This window comes from Manis pentadactyla, chromosome 14, assembly GCF_030020395.1.
Source record: "Manis pentadactyla isolate mManPen7 chromosome 14, mManPen7.hap1, whole genome shotgun sequence".
NCBI classification, from domain to species: Eukaryota; Metazoa; Chordata; class Mammalia; order Pholidota; family Manidae; genus Manis; species Manis pentadactyla.
In genome coordinates, this window is record NC_080032.1 from 1,031,210 (window position 1) to 1,047,658 (window position 16,449).

Sequence of the window (16,449 nt, forward strand, 5' to 3'; positions counted from 1 at the left end):
GCCCTGGCCGAGCGCTGGGCCTGCCAGCCTTTTCCTGAGTGTCTGTTCCCAAGTTCTCAGGGGACCCCGGGTGCAGGGGTGCAGCAGCAGGCTGCCCCAGAACAGACTGCCCGGAACCCTTGGCATCTGTGCTTGGCTTGGGAGGAGAGCGAGAGAGGCGGAGGTTGAGCCTCAGCGCCCAGGCCCGGGCAAGCGGATGCCCGTGCTGCCCTTGCGGTGCTGGGGAAGGCCGGGGACCTGGGCGGGAAGAGTCAGCCTCAACTTTGAGAACATGTACTTCTAGTTAGACAGAATAAAAACATCTTGTTCATGTCCCTGACCTGCCAACTTTTAACTCTTAGGGAGAACCCCAAAGCAGGTGTGTGGGGAGAAGTGCAGAGAAGGGGTGACAGCCCTTGAGTCCCCAACTGCGCCCCCCAGATGGCTGGGTTCTGTCGGGCCATCCGTGCGCACCCACCAGCCCTGAGGGGAGGCTGGGGTGCAGCGCTGTGGAAACCCCACAGGATAGGAAGTCAGGGGCCAAGCACCGTGTAAACAACGTCCACGGCCAAGTCAGGAAGGGGCGGTGGGCTGTGGGCGGCAGGGACGGGCCGTGCTCGGCGAGGCTGTTTGTGATTTCAGGGACTTTGGAATTATGGAAGCTATATATTCAGATGATGAGAAAAGTGAAAACGACACTTAAAGACTGAACTCTGATTTTTTTGTATGTATGCACATTCTTCCCATTTGTAGATTTAAGTATATATGGAAAATTTTCTTAAATTATATATTGAAAAAATTCTAATGTGTCACCTCACTCGGTTCCTTTTCTGGGGACCCCGTTGGGTGGATGGAGGTGCGCTGCCCTCTGCGGGGCATGTCCCACCCAGCCCTGGCGCTCGGCCCGCGCCCACTCCCGCCAGGGTTCTGCGCGCAGCCTGCCCCCTGGCCCTCGGTGCTGCGTCGCCTCCGTGCTGGTCTTTATCTCTTACTTGCCTTCGTTCCCATGCCTGCTGGTCCTCTTACCTCACCAGTGTCTGTATGGATGAATGGATGAATTTCGCTGGCCCCTTGGTAAACACTGGGTTTTTTTCTTTCTCCATTTATTTCCTGTTCTGTCTCCATGTTTTGAATTTCAGGTCGTGGATCCCAAGCTCCATCTCAGGGAGGGAGTTCTTTCTGGGCCCACTGTTTGCAGCTGGCTTAGGGGGCAGGTGTGTGCAGCCTGGAGGGGGCAGCCTGCCCTGGTTCCCAGATTTGTGAGCATGTGCACACGTGTTGGTGAGCGTGCACCTGTGTGAGTGCATGTGAGTGTAAGGTGATTGATCCTTCTCTTGGCTTTGGAAGGCAGAGACCAGAGGTGGCCAGTCACCCTGTCCCCACCCTAGAGTGTGATGGGGACATGGTGGGAGGGCCGGTTCTCCAGTTCTACCTGCTCTGACTTTCCACCTCTGTTTTCATATAGCTGGTGAGTTTTAGGGAGATGTGGGCAGAGGCATTTTTATTCCACTGTCTTTATGATGGGAAGTATTCTATTTATTTATTTATTTTTATTATTTATGTTTACTAGGCTCTCCCCTACCCCAAGTCCCCCCCACAAACCCCATTACAGTCACTGTCCATCACATAGTAAGATGTTGTAGAATCACTCTTGTCTTCTCTGTGTTGCACAGCCCTCCCCTTTCCCCCACCCCCGCCATTATGCATCCTAATCATAATACCCCCTTTCTTCTTCCCCACCCTTATCCCTCCCTACCCTCCCATTCTCCCCAGTCCCTTTCCCTTTGGTACCTGTTAGTCCATTCTTGGGTTCTGTGATTCTGCTGCTGTTTTGTTCCTTCAGTTTTACTTTTGTTCTTATACTCCACAGATAAGTGAAATCATTTGGTATTTGTCTTTCTCCGCTTGACTTATTTCACTGAGCATAATACCCTCTAGCTCCATCCATGTTGTTGCAAATGGTAGGATTTGTTTTCTTCTTATGGCTGAATAATATTCCATTGTGTATATGTACCACATCTTCTTTATCCATTCATCTACTGATGGACACTTAGGTTGCTTCCATTTCTTGGCTATTGTAAATAGTGCTGCGATAAACATAGGGGTGGATCTGTCTTTTTCAAACTGGAGTGCTGCATCCTTACGGTAATTTCCTAGAAGTGGAATTCCTGGGTCAAATGGTAAGTCTATTTTGAGCATTTTGAGGAACCTCCATACTGCTTTCCACAAAGGTTGAACTAATTTACATCCCCACCAGCAGTGTAGGAGGGCTCCCCTTTCTCCACAACCTCGCCAACATTTGTTGTTTGTCTTTTGGATGGTGGCCATCTTTACTGGTGTGAGGTGATATCTCATTGTGGTGTTAATTTGCATTTCTCTGATAATTAGTGATGTGGGGAATCTTTTCATGTGTCTGTTGGCCATCTGAATTTCTTCTTTGGAGAACTGTCTGTTCAGCTCCTCTGCCCATTTTTTAATTGGATTATTTGCTTTTGGTTTGTTGAGGAGTGTGAGCTCTTTATATATTTTGGATGTCAAGCCTTTATCAGATCTGTCATTTATGAATATATTCTCCCATACTGTAGGGTTCCTTTTTGTTCTACTGATGTGTCCTTTGCTGTACAGAAGCTTTTCACCTTGATATAGTCCCACTTGTTTATTTTTGCTTTTGTTTTCCTTGCCCGGGGAGATATATTTATGAAGAAGTTGCTAATGTTCACATCCAAGAGATTTTTGCCTATGTTTTTTTCTAAGAGTTTTATGGTTTCATGACTTACATTCAGGTCTTTGATCCATTTTGAATTTACTTTTGTGTATGGGGTTAGACAGTGATCCAGTTTCATTCTCTTACATGTAGCTGTCCAGTTCTGCCAGCACCACCTGTTGAAGAGACTGTTATTTCCCCATTGTATGTCCATGCTTCCTTTATCGAATATTAATTGACCATATATGTTTGGGTTAATGTCTGGAGTCTCTAATCTGTTCCACTGGTCTGTGGCTCTGTTCTTGTGCCAGTACCAAATTGTCTTGATTGCTATGGCTTTGTAGTAGAGCTTGAAGTTGGGGAGTGAGATTCCCCCCACTTTATTCTTCTTTCTTAGGATTGCTTTGGCTATTCGGGGTCTTTGGTGTTTCCATATGAATTTTTGAACTATTTGTTCCAGTTCGTTGAAGAATGTTGTTGGTAATTTGATAGGCATTGCATTGAATCTGTATATTGCTTTGGGCAGGATGGCCATTTTGACGATATTAATTCTTCCTAGCCAAGAGCATGGGATGAGTTTCCATTTGTTAGTGTCCTCTTTAACTTCTCTTAAGAGTGTCTTATAGTTTTCAGGGTATAGGTCTTTCACTTATTTGGTTAGGTTATTTCCTAGGTATTTTATTCTTTTTAATGCTATTGTGAATGGAATTGTCTTCCTGATTTTTCTTTCTATTGGCTCATTGTTAGTGTATAGGAAAGCCATAGATTTCTGTGTGTTAATTTTGTATCCTGCAACTTTGCTGTATTCCGATATCAGTAGTTTTGGAGTGGAGTCTTTAGGGTTTTTTATGTACAATATCATGTCATCAGCAAATAGTGACAGTTTAACTTCTTCTTTACCAATCTGGATTCCTTGTATTTCTTTGTTTTGTCTAATTGCTGTGGCTAGGACCTCCATTACTATGTTAAATAACAGTGGAGAGAGTGGGCATCCCTGTCTTGTTCCCGATCTCAGAGGAAAAGCTTTCAGCTTCTTGCTGTTAAGTATGATGTTGGCTGCGGGTTTATCGTATATGGCCTTTATTATGTTGAGGAACTTGCCCTCTATACCCATTTTGCTGAGAGTTTTTATCATGAATGGATGTTGAATTTTGTCGAATGCTTTTTCAGCATCATGGAGATGATCATGTAGTTTTTGTCTTTCTTTTTGTTGATGTGGTGGATGATGTTGATGGATTTTCAAATGTTGTACCATCCTTGCATCCCTGGGATGAATCGCACTTGGTCGTGGTGTATGATCCTTTTGATATATTTTTGAATTCGGTTTGCTAATATTTTATTGAGTATTTTTGCATCTACGTTCATCAGGGATATTGGTCTGTAATTTTCTTTTTTGGTGGGGTCTTTGCCTGGTTTTGGTATTAGGGTGATGTTGGCTTCATAGAATGAGTTTGGGAGTATTCCCTCCTTTTCTATTTTTTGGAAAACTTTAAGGAGAATGGGTATTATATCTTCTCTGTATGTCTGATAAAATTCCGAGGTAAATCCATCTGGCCCAGGGGTTTTGTTCTTGGGTAGTTTTTTGATTACTGCTTCAATTTCTTTGCTGGTAATTGGTTTGTTTAGATTTTGTGTTTCTTCCTTGGTCAGTCTTGGAAGGTTGTATTTTTCTAGGAAGTTGTCCATTTCTCCTAGGTTTCCCAGCTTGTTAGCATATAGGTTTTCATAGTAGTCTCTAATAATTCTTTGTATTTCTGTTGGGTCCGTCATGATATTTCCTTTCTCATTTCTGATTCTGTTGATGTGTGTTGATTCTCTTTTTCTCTTAATAAGTCTGGCTAGAGGCTTATCTATTTTGTTTATTTTCTCAAAGAACCAGCTCTTGGTTTCATTGATTTTTTCTATTGTTTTATTCTTCTCAATTTTGTTTATTTCTTCTCTGATCTTTATTATATTCCTCCTTCTGCTGACTTTAGGCCTCATCTGCTCTTCTTTTTCCAATTTTGATAACTGTGACGTTAGACTATTCATTTGGGTTCGTTCTTCCTTCTTTAAATATCCCTGGATTGCTATATACTTTCCTCTTAAGACTGCTTTTGCTGCGTCCCACAGAAGTTGGGGCTTTGTGTTGTTGTTGTCATTTATTTCCATATATTGCTGGATCTCCATTTTAATTTGGTCGTTGATCCATTGACTATTTAGAAGCATGTTGTTAAGCCTCCATGTGTTTGTGAGCCTTTTTGCTTTCTTGGTGCAATTTATTTCTAGTTTTATACCTTTGTGGTCTGGAAAGTTGGTTGGTAGGATTTCAGTCTTTTTGAATTTACTGAGGCTCTTTTTGTGGCCTAGTATGTGGTCTATTCTGGAGAATGTTCCATGTGCACTTGAGAAGAATGTGTATCCTGTTGCTTTTGGGTGTAGAGTTCTATAGATGTCTATTAGGTCCATCTGTTCTAGTGTGTTGTTCAGTGCCTCTGTGTCCTTACTTATTTTCTGTCTGGTGGATCTGTCCTTTGGAGTGAATGGTGTGTTGAAGTCTCCTAAAATGAATGCATTGCAGTCTATTTCCTCCTTTAGTTCTGTTAGTATTTGTTTCACATATGCTGGTGCTCCTGTGTTGGGTGCATATGTATTTATAATGGTTATATCCTCTTGTTGGACTGAGCCCTTTATCATTATGTAATGTCCTTCTTTATCTCTTGTTACATTCTTTGTTTCGAAGTCTATTTTGTGTGATACTAGTACTGCAACACCTGCTTTTTTCTCCCTATTGTTTGCTTGAAATATGTTTTTCCATCCCTTGACTTTTAGTCTGTGCATGTCTTTGGGTTTGAGGTGAGTCTCTTATAAGCAGCATATAGATGGGTCTTGTTTTTTTATCCATTCAGTGACTCTATGTCTTTTGATTGGTGCATTCAGTCCATTTACATTTAGGGTGATTATCGATAGGTATGTACTTATTGCCATTTCAGGCTTTAGATTCGTGGTTACCAAAGGTTCCAGGTTACTTTCCTTACTATCTAAGAGTCTAACTTAACTCACTTAGTCTGCTGTTACAAACACAATCTAAAGGTTCTTTTCTATTTCTCCTCCTTTTTCTTCCTCCTTCATTCTTTATATATTAGGTATCATATTCTATACTTTTTCTCTAGCCCTTGATTGGCTTTGTGGATAGTCAATTTAATTTTGCATTTTCCTTGCAGTCAGCTGCTCCACCCTCCCTACCATGATTTTACTACCTCTGGTGACAGCTATCCAACCCTAGGAACACTTCCATCTATAGCAGTCCCTCCAAAATAGACTGCAGAGATGGTTTGTGGGAGGTAAACTCTCTTAGCTTCTGCTTATCTGGAAATTGTTAAATCCCTCCTTCAAAGTTAAATGATAATCTCGCCTGATAAAGTAATCTTGGTTCCAGGCTCTTCTGCTTCATTGCATTAGATACATCATGCCACTCCCTTCTGGCCTGTAAGGTTTCTGCTGAGAAGTCTGATGTTAGCCTGATGGGCTTTCCTTTGTATGTGATCCTATTTCTGTCTCTGGCTGCTTTTAACAGTCTGTCCTTATCCTTGATCTTTTCCATTTTGATTACTATGTGTCTTGGTGTTGTTTTCCTTGGGTCCCGTGTGTTAGGAGATCTGTGGATCTACAAGGCCTGAGAGACTATCTCCTTCCCCAGATTGGGGGAGTTTTCAGCAACTACCTCCTTAAAGACACTTTCTATCCCTTTCTCTCTCTCTTCTTCTTCTGGTATCCCTATAATGCGAATATTGTTCTGCTTGGATTGGTCACACAGTTCTCTCAGTATTCTTTCATTCTTAGAGATCCTTTTTTCTCTCTGTACCTCAGCTTCTTTGTATTCCTCTTCTCTAGTTTCTGTTTCATTTATTGTCTCCTCCACCATATCCAACCTGCTTTTAATACCCTCCATCCTGCTCTTCAGCGATTGGATCTCCGACCTGAATTCATTCCTGAGTTCTTGGATGTCTTTCTGTACCTCCATTAGCATGTTGATGATTTTTATTTTGAACCCCCTTTCAGGAAGAGTCATGAGGTCCATATCATTTAAATCTTTCTCGGGAGTTGTATTAACAATTTTACTCTGGACAAGGTTCCTTTGGTGTTTCATGTTTGTATATGGCGCCCTCTAGTGTCCAGAAGCTCTATTCTGGAGCTGCTGAGCCCCTGAAGCAATGTCGGGGGTCACAGGGGAGCGGTACTGGGGGTAGGAAAGAGCTGTTCCCCGCCTCCTGGCTCCTGTGCCTGTCTCCACTGCCTGCGCCAGTGGGCCGGGCACACAGGTATAAGCTTTTGTCCCAGAGCAGCCGGGTATGGATCCCTGCTTTCCACAAGCAGCCAGAATCCCAGTCTCCCCAGGAACTCTGCCTGTATTAACTTTCCAACCCGGTAGTCACGTGAGTCTCATGAAAGCACCATGAAATGTAGGTTTGTGTTCCCAGCGCAGATCTCCGAGCTAGGTATTCAGCAGTCCCAGGCCTTCCACTCCCTCCCTGCTCCGTTTCTCTTCCTCCCGCCGGTGAGCTGGGGTGAGGGAGGGGCTCGGGTCCCGGGAGCCACAGCTCTGGTACGTCACCCCGTTCCCTGAGGTCTGCTCTTTTCTCCAGGTGTGTGCAGTCTGACGTGTCCTCTTTCCTGTTGCTCTCTCAGGATTAGCTGCGCCAGTTAAATTTTCTAATTGTATCCAGTTTTAGGAGGAAGCCTCAGTCTCTCTTCTCACGCCGCCATCTTTAATCCTCACTTTTGATATTAAATCAAAAGAAACTACTACCTAACCACGGACATAAAGATTCACTTCTCTGTTTTCTTCTTAGAGTTGTGTGGTTTGGGCTCTTACATTCAGGTCTTCGATCCATTTTTCATTGGTTTTTGATCTGGTGTGAAATAGGGATCCAGCTCCCTTCCTTTGCATGGGGGTATCCCTTGTCCCAGCACATTCATTGAAGAGCTTGTACCCCTTACTGCACTGCATTATCTGGGTGCCCCTGTTGGAGATTAGTTGACCATAAATGTGCATTTCTATTTCTGAACTCTAGTGAATCCCATTGGTCTGGGTGTCGTTATGCCAGCACCACCAGGTCTTGTTGACTATCATTAAGTAGTATAAGGTTTGAGGTTAGGAAGTCTGAGCTCTGTAACTTTGGTCTTATTTTTCGAGATTGTTTTGATTATTTGAAATCTTTTTTATTTCCATCTGAAAATTAGGATAATCCTGTCATTCTGCAAGGAAGCCAGCTGGAGTTTTGAGAGGAACTGTGTTGAGTCTGTGGGTCCATTTCGGGAGCTTTGCCATCGTAGCAGTGTCCAGCCTTCCCATCCACTGAGGTGGGCTGCCTCTCCATTCACTTAGGTCCCCTGCCCACGTGTCTTGCGAGCTCGGAGCCCCTTCTGCCTGGCCCACCCTTTGAGGCTGCTTCTAGGTTCTGAAGAGACTAGTTTGAAAATTGTGGCAAGAAAGTGTGAACTGACATGGAAGGTGGCCCCGAGGCCCCGAGGGCGGGCTGCTGAGTCAGCTGTCCTAGCAGAACCCTCAGTCTCCTGGGGTGTTTCTGGTCAGCATCCTTGCCCCGGGGGTAAAATAGGCACTTTTAGGAGAGTCGCTGCTGGGAGCGGGATGGGGCACGGCTGTCAGGTCACCTGGCACCCCAGGTGGTGTCTGCGGACAACGAATCCAGGCCTCTCTCCCTGCATCCTGCAGCACACAGGGAAGTACGTTTTTCAGATTGGATTTTGGAAATTTTTACCTACAGGAAAGATAAAGCCATTGTGCAGTCAGCGCTGTGCCCCGGGTTCGCGTGTGCAGCGGCCTGCAGGCACTCACAGACCTTCTCCAGGCGGGTGTGTGCACTCTCCCACTGGGAAGCGACTCTAGACTTGCGGGGATGGCAGAGCCAGGATGCTGGCACTGCCCTCGGCCCCCTGCAGCCCGCCCTCGGGTTTGACCAGCGCCCTCTCTGCCCTGGGCCTGGTCTAGGGCCTGTCTGCGTGGTCTCCTGTCTGGGATGAGCAAGGCCAGGCGCCCGCAGGCCGGCCCCCAGCTGGGCCTGCCGGGGTGGGGGTAGCGGTGGGTTCTCACGGTTAGCCTGGGCTCAGGGTGCTGTGGGAAGACCTCCCAGCTGAGCACCAGACCTGTTCTGTGCCGTGTGCCTGGGCCCTGGGGAAGGTGGCAGCAGTGTGGTTCTTCGCCTTGAGGTCAGAATCCGCCTTCCCAGACCCTGGTTTGGAAAGGTGTCTCCAGTGCACCTGGGGTGAAGGGTATGAGAGAGCTTGTGCATGTGTTGAAAGCACCCCTGTGATCAGGACTGTTTTGGGGGTGCCTGGAGGCTGTGCAGGTGGCCTGTTAGCCCTGGAGGTCCAGCGCACTGGTCCCGGGGTGCAGTGGGGTGGTGGCGGGTCTGTGCCTCTCAGTCCCCCTTGCATTGCCCAGAGCTGCCCCATGGAAGGTGCCGCCCCTCCTGTGTGTTCCCCAGGCTTCATGTGGAGGGTGGCGGGCCTGGGTCCGCTGGCTTTGAGGAGCGTGGGGGCAGCGAGGGAAGGGCGGGCTTGCGCGGCGCCTGGGAAGTGGGGTGTCGCCCCTCGGGGCGCTGTCCCTGGCTAGGCCCCAGCCCACAGCAGGCAGCCCTGTGCGGAGGCGACGTGGCTGTCTGTCCTTGTGGTTGTGCTGGTGTGCAGACGGACATTCCCAGTGCCCCGCGTGTGCGTCGCCCCAGCCCCCTCCCAGGCTGCTTGCGTCTGCGATGTGGGGTGTCAGCGGCCCCAGGGCAGGTGCCGGAGGAGGCCAGGCTCAGCCCAGACCTGCCTCCACCCAGCGGGAGCCTCATTCCCCGGCCTCCCTGCCTGCCGTCGGGGTTTCATACCCTCCTGGGCCTCAGGGGGACAGCGAGCAGAGGCTGTGGCGTCTGGGGCCCTGGGACGCTGGCTGAGTGGTGGGCCTGGCACGGGGAGGGGGCAGCCTGCTGGGATTCACTGGGGTGGGGCCCCGAGGGCCGTGCCCGTGAGTTGCGCTCATCAGGGGACCTTCCCCGTGGGGACCGAGTGGGAACCTGAGGTGTCTCCTTTTGCTTCCTCAGCGCATCTACTACCTTTCCTTGGAATTCTACATGGGCCGCACGCTGCAGAACACAATGGTGAACCTGGGCCTTCAGAGTGCCTGCGATGAGGCCGTTTACCAGGTACGGGTCCTGCGGCACAGCCTCCGTGCTGCCTAAAGCAGCCCCGGGTCAAGCTGATGCCGGGGTTTGCAGCTGCCAGGGGGCCAGGTGGTGTTTCTGGGCGCAGGGTGCCCTGCATGGGGGAGAGTGGTTGGCGACCCGCCTCCCCAAGGGGAGAAGGTAAGAATGGGCTGGGAAGCTCACGTGGGAAGCACAGGGACTGTGCTGCATTGTGACGCCGGGGTTCTGAAGCTTCTGGAAGCCGCTGCCCTCCTCCCCTCAGCCCGGGCAGGTCAGCGCACAGCAGCAGTAGACGATTTCAGCCCATCCGTCCTTGCAGTACTGATCCATCCTCTACCCCTAAGATAACCTCTGTGCTGTCCTGCGCTCTAGTTATGAAACTGCCCTCTGCCCCCCAGTCAGAGCAAGAACTGCCTTTGCTTAGCGGGTCTTCACCAGCAGCCGCTCATGCGGGGCTGACTGTGCTCAGCAGCCTCGGGGCAGAGCAGGGCCTGTGTCGTCTCCCTCTGCACCGCTGGGCCCTGCACGGCCTCCCCTCCACCGGTGCTCTGAGTGGAGCTCGCAGGTGTGAGCACATGGCGCCCGCCCACCCCCGTGATGTGCAGGAGCCCTCGCCAGCCGTGCCTCCCTCGCCAGCCGCGCCCCCCTCACCAGCCGTGTCCCCCTCGCCAGCCTCACCCCCCTCACCAGCTGCGCCCTCCTCGCCAGCCTCGCCCCCTCACCAGCCACGCCCCCCCTCGCCAGCTGTGCCCCCCTCGCCAGCCTCACCCCCCTCGCCAGCCATGCCCTCCTCACCAGCCACGCTCCCCTCACCAGCCGCGCCCTCCTCGCAGCCCCTTCCACTGCCTTTGCTTTTGCTGCTTTGGGGTGCAAGGTGCTTTGGGGGCCTTGCACAGGTCTCGGGCAGCCTTGCATTTCGGGGGCTCTTGTCTTCCCCTCCAAGACTTAGTGAAGAGAAGAATTTGGGGCAGGTAGTTTCAGTTGGCACAGTAAAAGTTGGGGGCAAAACAAAATGGCCATCCTGCCTACAGCCGTCTACAGATTCAGTGCCATCCATGTCAGAACACAGACAGCGTTCTTCAACGAGCTAGAGCAAATAGCTTTAAAACTCACATGGAGCCACAAAACACCCTGAATAGCCAAAGCAATCCTGAGAGGGAAGAATAAAGCTGGGGGGATTACACTCCCTGACTTCAAGCTCTCCTGCAAAGACATTGTAATCTAGACAATTTGGTACTGGCACAAGCACAGACCCACAGACCAGTGGGACAGACTAGAGAGCCCAGATATTAACCCAAACATATATGGTCAATAAATATACAATAAAGGAGGCATGGATATACACTGGGGAAATGACAGCCTCTTCAACAGCTGGTGTTGGCAGAACTGGACAGCTACATGCAAGAGAATGAAACTGGATCACTGTCTAACCCCATACAGAAGAGTAAACTCACAATGGATCAAAGACCTGAATATAAGTCATGAAACCATATAACTCTTAGAAGACAACACAGGCAAAAATCTCTTGGACATAAACATGAGCAATTTCTTCCTGAACATATCTCCCTGAGCAAGGGAAACAAAAGCAAAAATGAACAAATGGGACTTTATCAAACTAAAAAGCTTCTGTATAGCAAAGGACACCAATAGAACAAAAAGGCATCCTACAATATGGGAGAATATATTCATAAATGACAGATCCGATAAAGGGTTGACATCCAAAATATATAAAGAGCTCACGCATCTCAACAAACAAAAAGCAAATAATCCAATTAAAAAATGGGCAGAGGAGCTGAACAGACACTTCTCCAAAGAAGAAATTCAGATGGCCAACAGGCACATGAAAAGATGCTACACATCGCTAATCATCAGAGAAATTCAAATTAAAACCACAATGAGATCACCTCACACCAGTTAGGATGGCCACCATCCAAAAGACAGACAACAACAAATGTTGGCGAGGATGTGGAGAAAGGGGAACCCTCCTGCACTGCTGGTGGGAATGTAAATTAGTTCAACCATTGTGGAAAGCAGTATGGAGATTCCTCAAAAAACTAAAAATAGAAATACCATTCGACCCAGGAATTCCTCTCCTAGGAATTTACCCTAAGAATGCAGCACTCCAGTTTGAAAAAGACAGATGCACCCCTATGTTTATCGCTGCACTATTTACAATAGTCAAGAAATGGAAGCAACCTAAGTGTCCCATCTGTAGATGAATGGATAAAGAAGATGAGGTACATATGCACAATGGAATATTATTCAGCCATAAGAAGAAAAACATCCTACCATTTGCAACAACATGGATGGAGCTAGAGGGTATTATGCTCCGTGAAATAAGCCAGGTGGAGAAGGACAAGTACCAAATGATTTCACTCATCTGTGGAGTATAAGAACAAAGGAAAAACTGAAGGAACAAAAGAGCAGCAGAATTGCAGAATCCAAGAATGGGCTAACAGTTACCAAGGGAAAGGGACAGGGGAGGGTGGGTGGGACGGGAGTGATGGGGCGAAGAAGGGGTATTGTAATTAGCACACATAATGTAGCCCCGGGGAGGCACAGATAAGGTAGTATAGCGCAGAGAAGACAAGTAGTGACTCTATAATATCTTACTATGCTGATGGACAGTAACTGTAATGGGGTATATGGTGGGGACTTGATGATGGGGGGAGTCCAGTAACCATAATGTTGCTCATGTAACTGTACATTAATGATACCAAAAGAAAAAAAGGGTAGGGGACAAAATTTGATTTCCCAAAATAGGAATCTTATGCTCAAAATTATCTAGAAAGAGAGGTTGTCCTGGCAGGTGATCTGTCATTTGAGCTCTGTTGACTGGATATGAACACAGAGCATGCAATATTTGGGTATTTAGTGGGGTTTACAGTTGTGTAAAGCATTTTATTTTTCAGAACATTTTCTCTTCATGCCCTTCTTGCAGATACTAAAGATCTTAGGCAGTGTTTACATCATAAGTATGTAATTTCTGCTTATAATTTTTATTACGTGAAAATTTTAATCCTAGAAACTTAGAAAGTACAGGGAGCATACACCTTTTAAATGGACAGCGTTCCTTACAAGTGATTTTCACTTGATATTTAGCTTTTAATCAATCTTGTGTCTGAAAGGTCATCGCAATGCTGGAACGTGCACTGTCTATAGATGCACACTTGCCGGTCCTTCGAGTCGTAAGGCGGGGTGTCCAGTGCATTGAGTTGCAGCCAGAGGAGGACACGGGGCTTGGACGGTCCTCCCCCAAGCCCCCCATTTATAACGTCAGAAATAATTCATTCCACCACCACCTCAGCAGGGCTGGGAAGTCGTAGCTGGGGAGCAGATTGCCCTAAAGGCTGGAACTTCAAAAGAAACAGTAGTCTGCTGATTGAGCCATCCGGGACACATTTAAGAACTTTTCTGTTACAGCAAATTAAAAATACGTAGAAAAATAGAGTGATTGTTCTGTGGAACTTTCCCACGTACCGATCGTGTGGCATCACCAGTCACCAAGCCCAGCTCACAGCCAGTCCCATTTTGCTGATTCCTCCACCACTCCTGGCTTATTTAAGCCAACATCAGACAGCATATTTCAGTTGTAACTATTGCAATAGGTATCTCTAAATATAGGGTCATTATGACCCCTAAAATATTGGCAATAATTTTTTAATAGGTTTTTTTTCAGGCAATATACAAATTTCTTTGATTGCCTCATAACTTGTTTTAACAGTATGTTCAGAAACTTGGTTGCATTTGGTAAGTTTCTTAAATCTGTCTCTTTTTTTTTCAAGTCAGACAGGCAATGTGCTGACATCATAATAAGGTTTGAAGGAGACATGTCACACAGGGCGTGAACACCCCATCAGCGTGCCTGTGAGCCGCAAAAGGATCCTACATCTCTCTGACTCTAGGATTCTCCTCTTCTCTTATTTTTCTGCCTTGTGGTTTCTTTGTTGACACCGGGTTTGTCCCGTAGAGCGCCCCGCGGCCTGCACTCGGCAGATGGCGTCCCCAGCTGGTGGTTTAGCCTGCTGCTCTGCCCCAAGGATGTCACTCTCACCACGTCCACTCAGCATTGTATTAGTGGTTCTTGCCGGGGTGTTTAGGCAAGAAAATGAAATAAGAGGCATCCAGAGTGGAGAGAAAGAAGGACTGAGTGGGGTGTGTCTGTTGGCGGGTGACATGATGCAGGAGCCCCTGGGAATCCGTACAAGTGTGTTAGTACCAATGAGCGCACTCAGCAGGGTTGTAGGATACAAGATGAGTAGACAAAATCAACCCGTGTTTTTATACACTTACGATGAACCATCCAAAAATGAAATTAAGAAAACAATTCCACTTAAAATAGCATCAAAAAGAATAAAACTCTTCAAAATGAATTTCCAAAAAAAGTATAAGCTTTATTCTGAAAACCGTAAGACATTGTTGAAAGAAATTAAAGAAGACCGAAGAAGGAAAGACATCCCTGTCCATGCGTGGCTTGGAAGACTCAGTGCCGTTCAGATGGTGACAGTCCCCAGACTGACTTGCAGACACCCTGCAGTCGCCCTGCCGTCCCCACCAGGACTCCATCTGGCTGCTTTGCAGAGGTCAACAGCTGGGTCTAAAACCCAGAGGGAGAGGCACAGGCCAGGAATCACCCATCCTGGAGAAGGAGCACCGAGCCGGAAGACTCGTGCTTGCCGATTTCACAACTCACTACGAAGCTTTAGTCAGCAGGGTTACGTGGAACTGGCCTGGGGATGGACACACGGGGAGATGGAAGAGAAGGGCCCAGCAAACCCTCACATGTATAGCCAATTGATTTTTTCCCCCAGTTAAAAAAAATTGTAATAGAATACACATAATATTAATTTACCATCGTAACTGTGCTTGAGCTCATAGTTCAGTGGCATCAAGTGTGTTCAGGGTGTGCCGTGGACGCCACCGGCCAGCTTTCGTCCTGCAAAACTGAAGCTACGTCCATTCAGCATTAACTCCCCATTATCCCCTCCCCCAGCCCTGATGACCACCATTCTGTTTTCTGCCTCTATGAATTTGATGTTCTAGGTACCTTGTATCACTGAGATTTCACAATTTTGCCTTTTTGACTGGCTTAGTATCTTCAAGATTCATCCATGTTGTAGTATATGTCAGAATCCTTCTTTTCAAAAAAATGAGTAATATTCTATTGTATGTAGATACTCCATATTTATCCATTCAGCTGTAAATAAACACTTGGATTGCTTCCTCCGCATAGCTATTATGAATAGTATTGTTATGAACGTGGGTATAGATGCCTCTTCAAGAGCCTGTTTCCAGTTCCTCTGGGTGTTTACCGAGCAGTGGAATTGCGGGATCATGATTTTCTGTATTTAACTTTCTGAGAATGCATTGTCTGTTTTCTGCAGCGGCTGCATCCTTGCACCCTCCTGCCAGCAGGCACAAGGGTTCTCCACGTCCTCACTAGCACTTGTCACTTTTATTTTTCATTCTTTTTTTGATAGTCATTCTAATGGGTGTGCTAATTTTAGTTTTCATCAGCACTTCCCTAATGATGAGTGATATGGGGCGTCTTTTTTATGTGCATGTACTCTGTTGGTACAGTGTCCTTGAATGCACAAAAGTCTAAAATTTTCATCAAGTCCAGTTAGTCTGTTTCTTCTTTTGTGGCCTGTGGTTTTGGTGTTCCCTATGGTCAGTTGATTCCTTCAGAGGGAAAGGTGCCAAAACCACTCGGTGCGGGAAGGATGGTCTTCCCAGTAAGCAGTGCCAGGGCGTTTGGACATTCACGTGCGAATGAATGATGCTGATTCCTTGCATCACACCACATACAAAAAATTAACTCAAAATGGATCAAAGACCCAAAGGTAAGAGCTAAAACCATAAAACTCTTAGAAGAACACATATAGTAAATCTTCATGATTTGGCAAGGGATTCTTAGAAATAATACCAAAAGCACAAGCAATACAAGAAAAAGTGGATAAATTAGACAAAAGCATCAACTTCTGTCCATCAGAGAACAGTACAAAGAAAGAGAAAAGACAGCCTTCAAAGCTGGACAAATATTTGTAAATCACAAATCTGATAAGGGTCTGGTTTCCAGAATATATAAAGACAACTCAATGACGAAAAGAGAACCCCATTGAAAAATGGGCAAAGGACTTGAGTAGACATTTCTCCCAAGAAGACTTACAAGAAGGTGAAAGGACGTCCAGTGAAATCCAAACCGAGACCACTTCACACCCACGGGAATGGCTCTGATCATCCAGACGGGGGAGCGTTGGCGAGGGTGCGGGAAACTGGAGCCCTCGTGTGTTGCTGGTCGGACAGTAAAGTGACGGAGCACTTTGGAAAATAGTCTTGCTCAGGAAGTTAAGTATAGAATTACCATACAATCCGGCAGTGCCACTGCCAGGTTAATAACAGAAAAATGAAGACACAAGTCTACACAAAGAACCGTGTATGAATGTTCATGGCGGCATTTTTCATAATAGCCAAAAAGTGGGAACACCCCAAGTGTCCATCGACTGACACGTGACCTAAGGTGGCCTAGCCATGGACAGAGTGCTGCGCAGCGAGGGGAAGCGCCGGCGCACACGG

At 47.0% G+C, this 16,449-nt stretch overlaps 1 protein-coding gene and 1 non-coding gene across 2 annotated transcripts in view; one reads left to right on the forward strand and one right to left on the reverse strand.

The window, feature by feature from the left end:
- PYGB (glycogen phosphorylase B) overlaps nucleotides 1–16,449 on the forward strand; it is a 58,776-nt gene that overhangs the window by 15,885 nt on the left and 26,442 nt on the right. The window contains exon 2 of the mRNA XM_036908715.2: nucleotides 9,772–9,873. Coding sequence (XP_036764610.1) covers nucleotides 9,772–9,873 — 102 coding nt within the window. The remainder of the gene's footprint in view (nucleotides 1–9,771; nucleotides 9,874–16,449) is intronic.
- Nucleotides 13,657–13,757, reverse strand: LOC118925683 (small nucleolar RNA U13). Its single transcript, XR_005030152.1, has one exon. It is a non-coding gene; the product is annotated as a small nucleolar RNA U13 (small nucleolar RNA).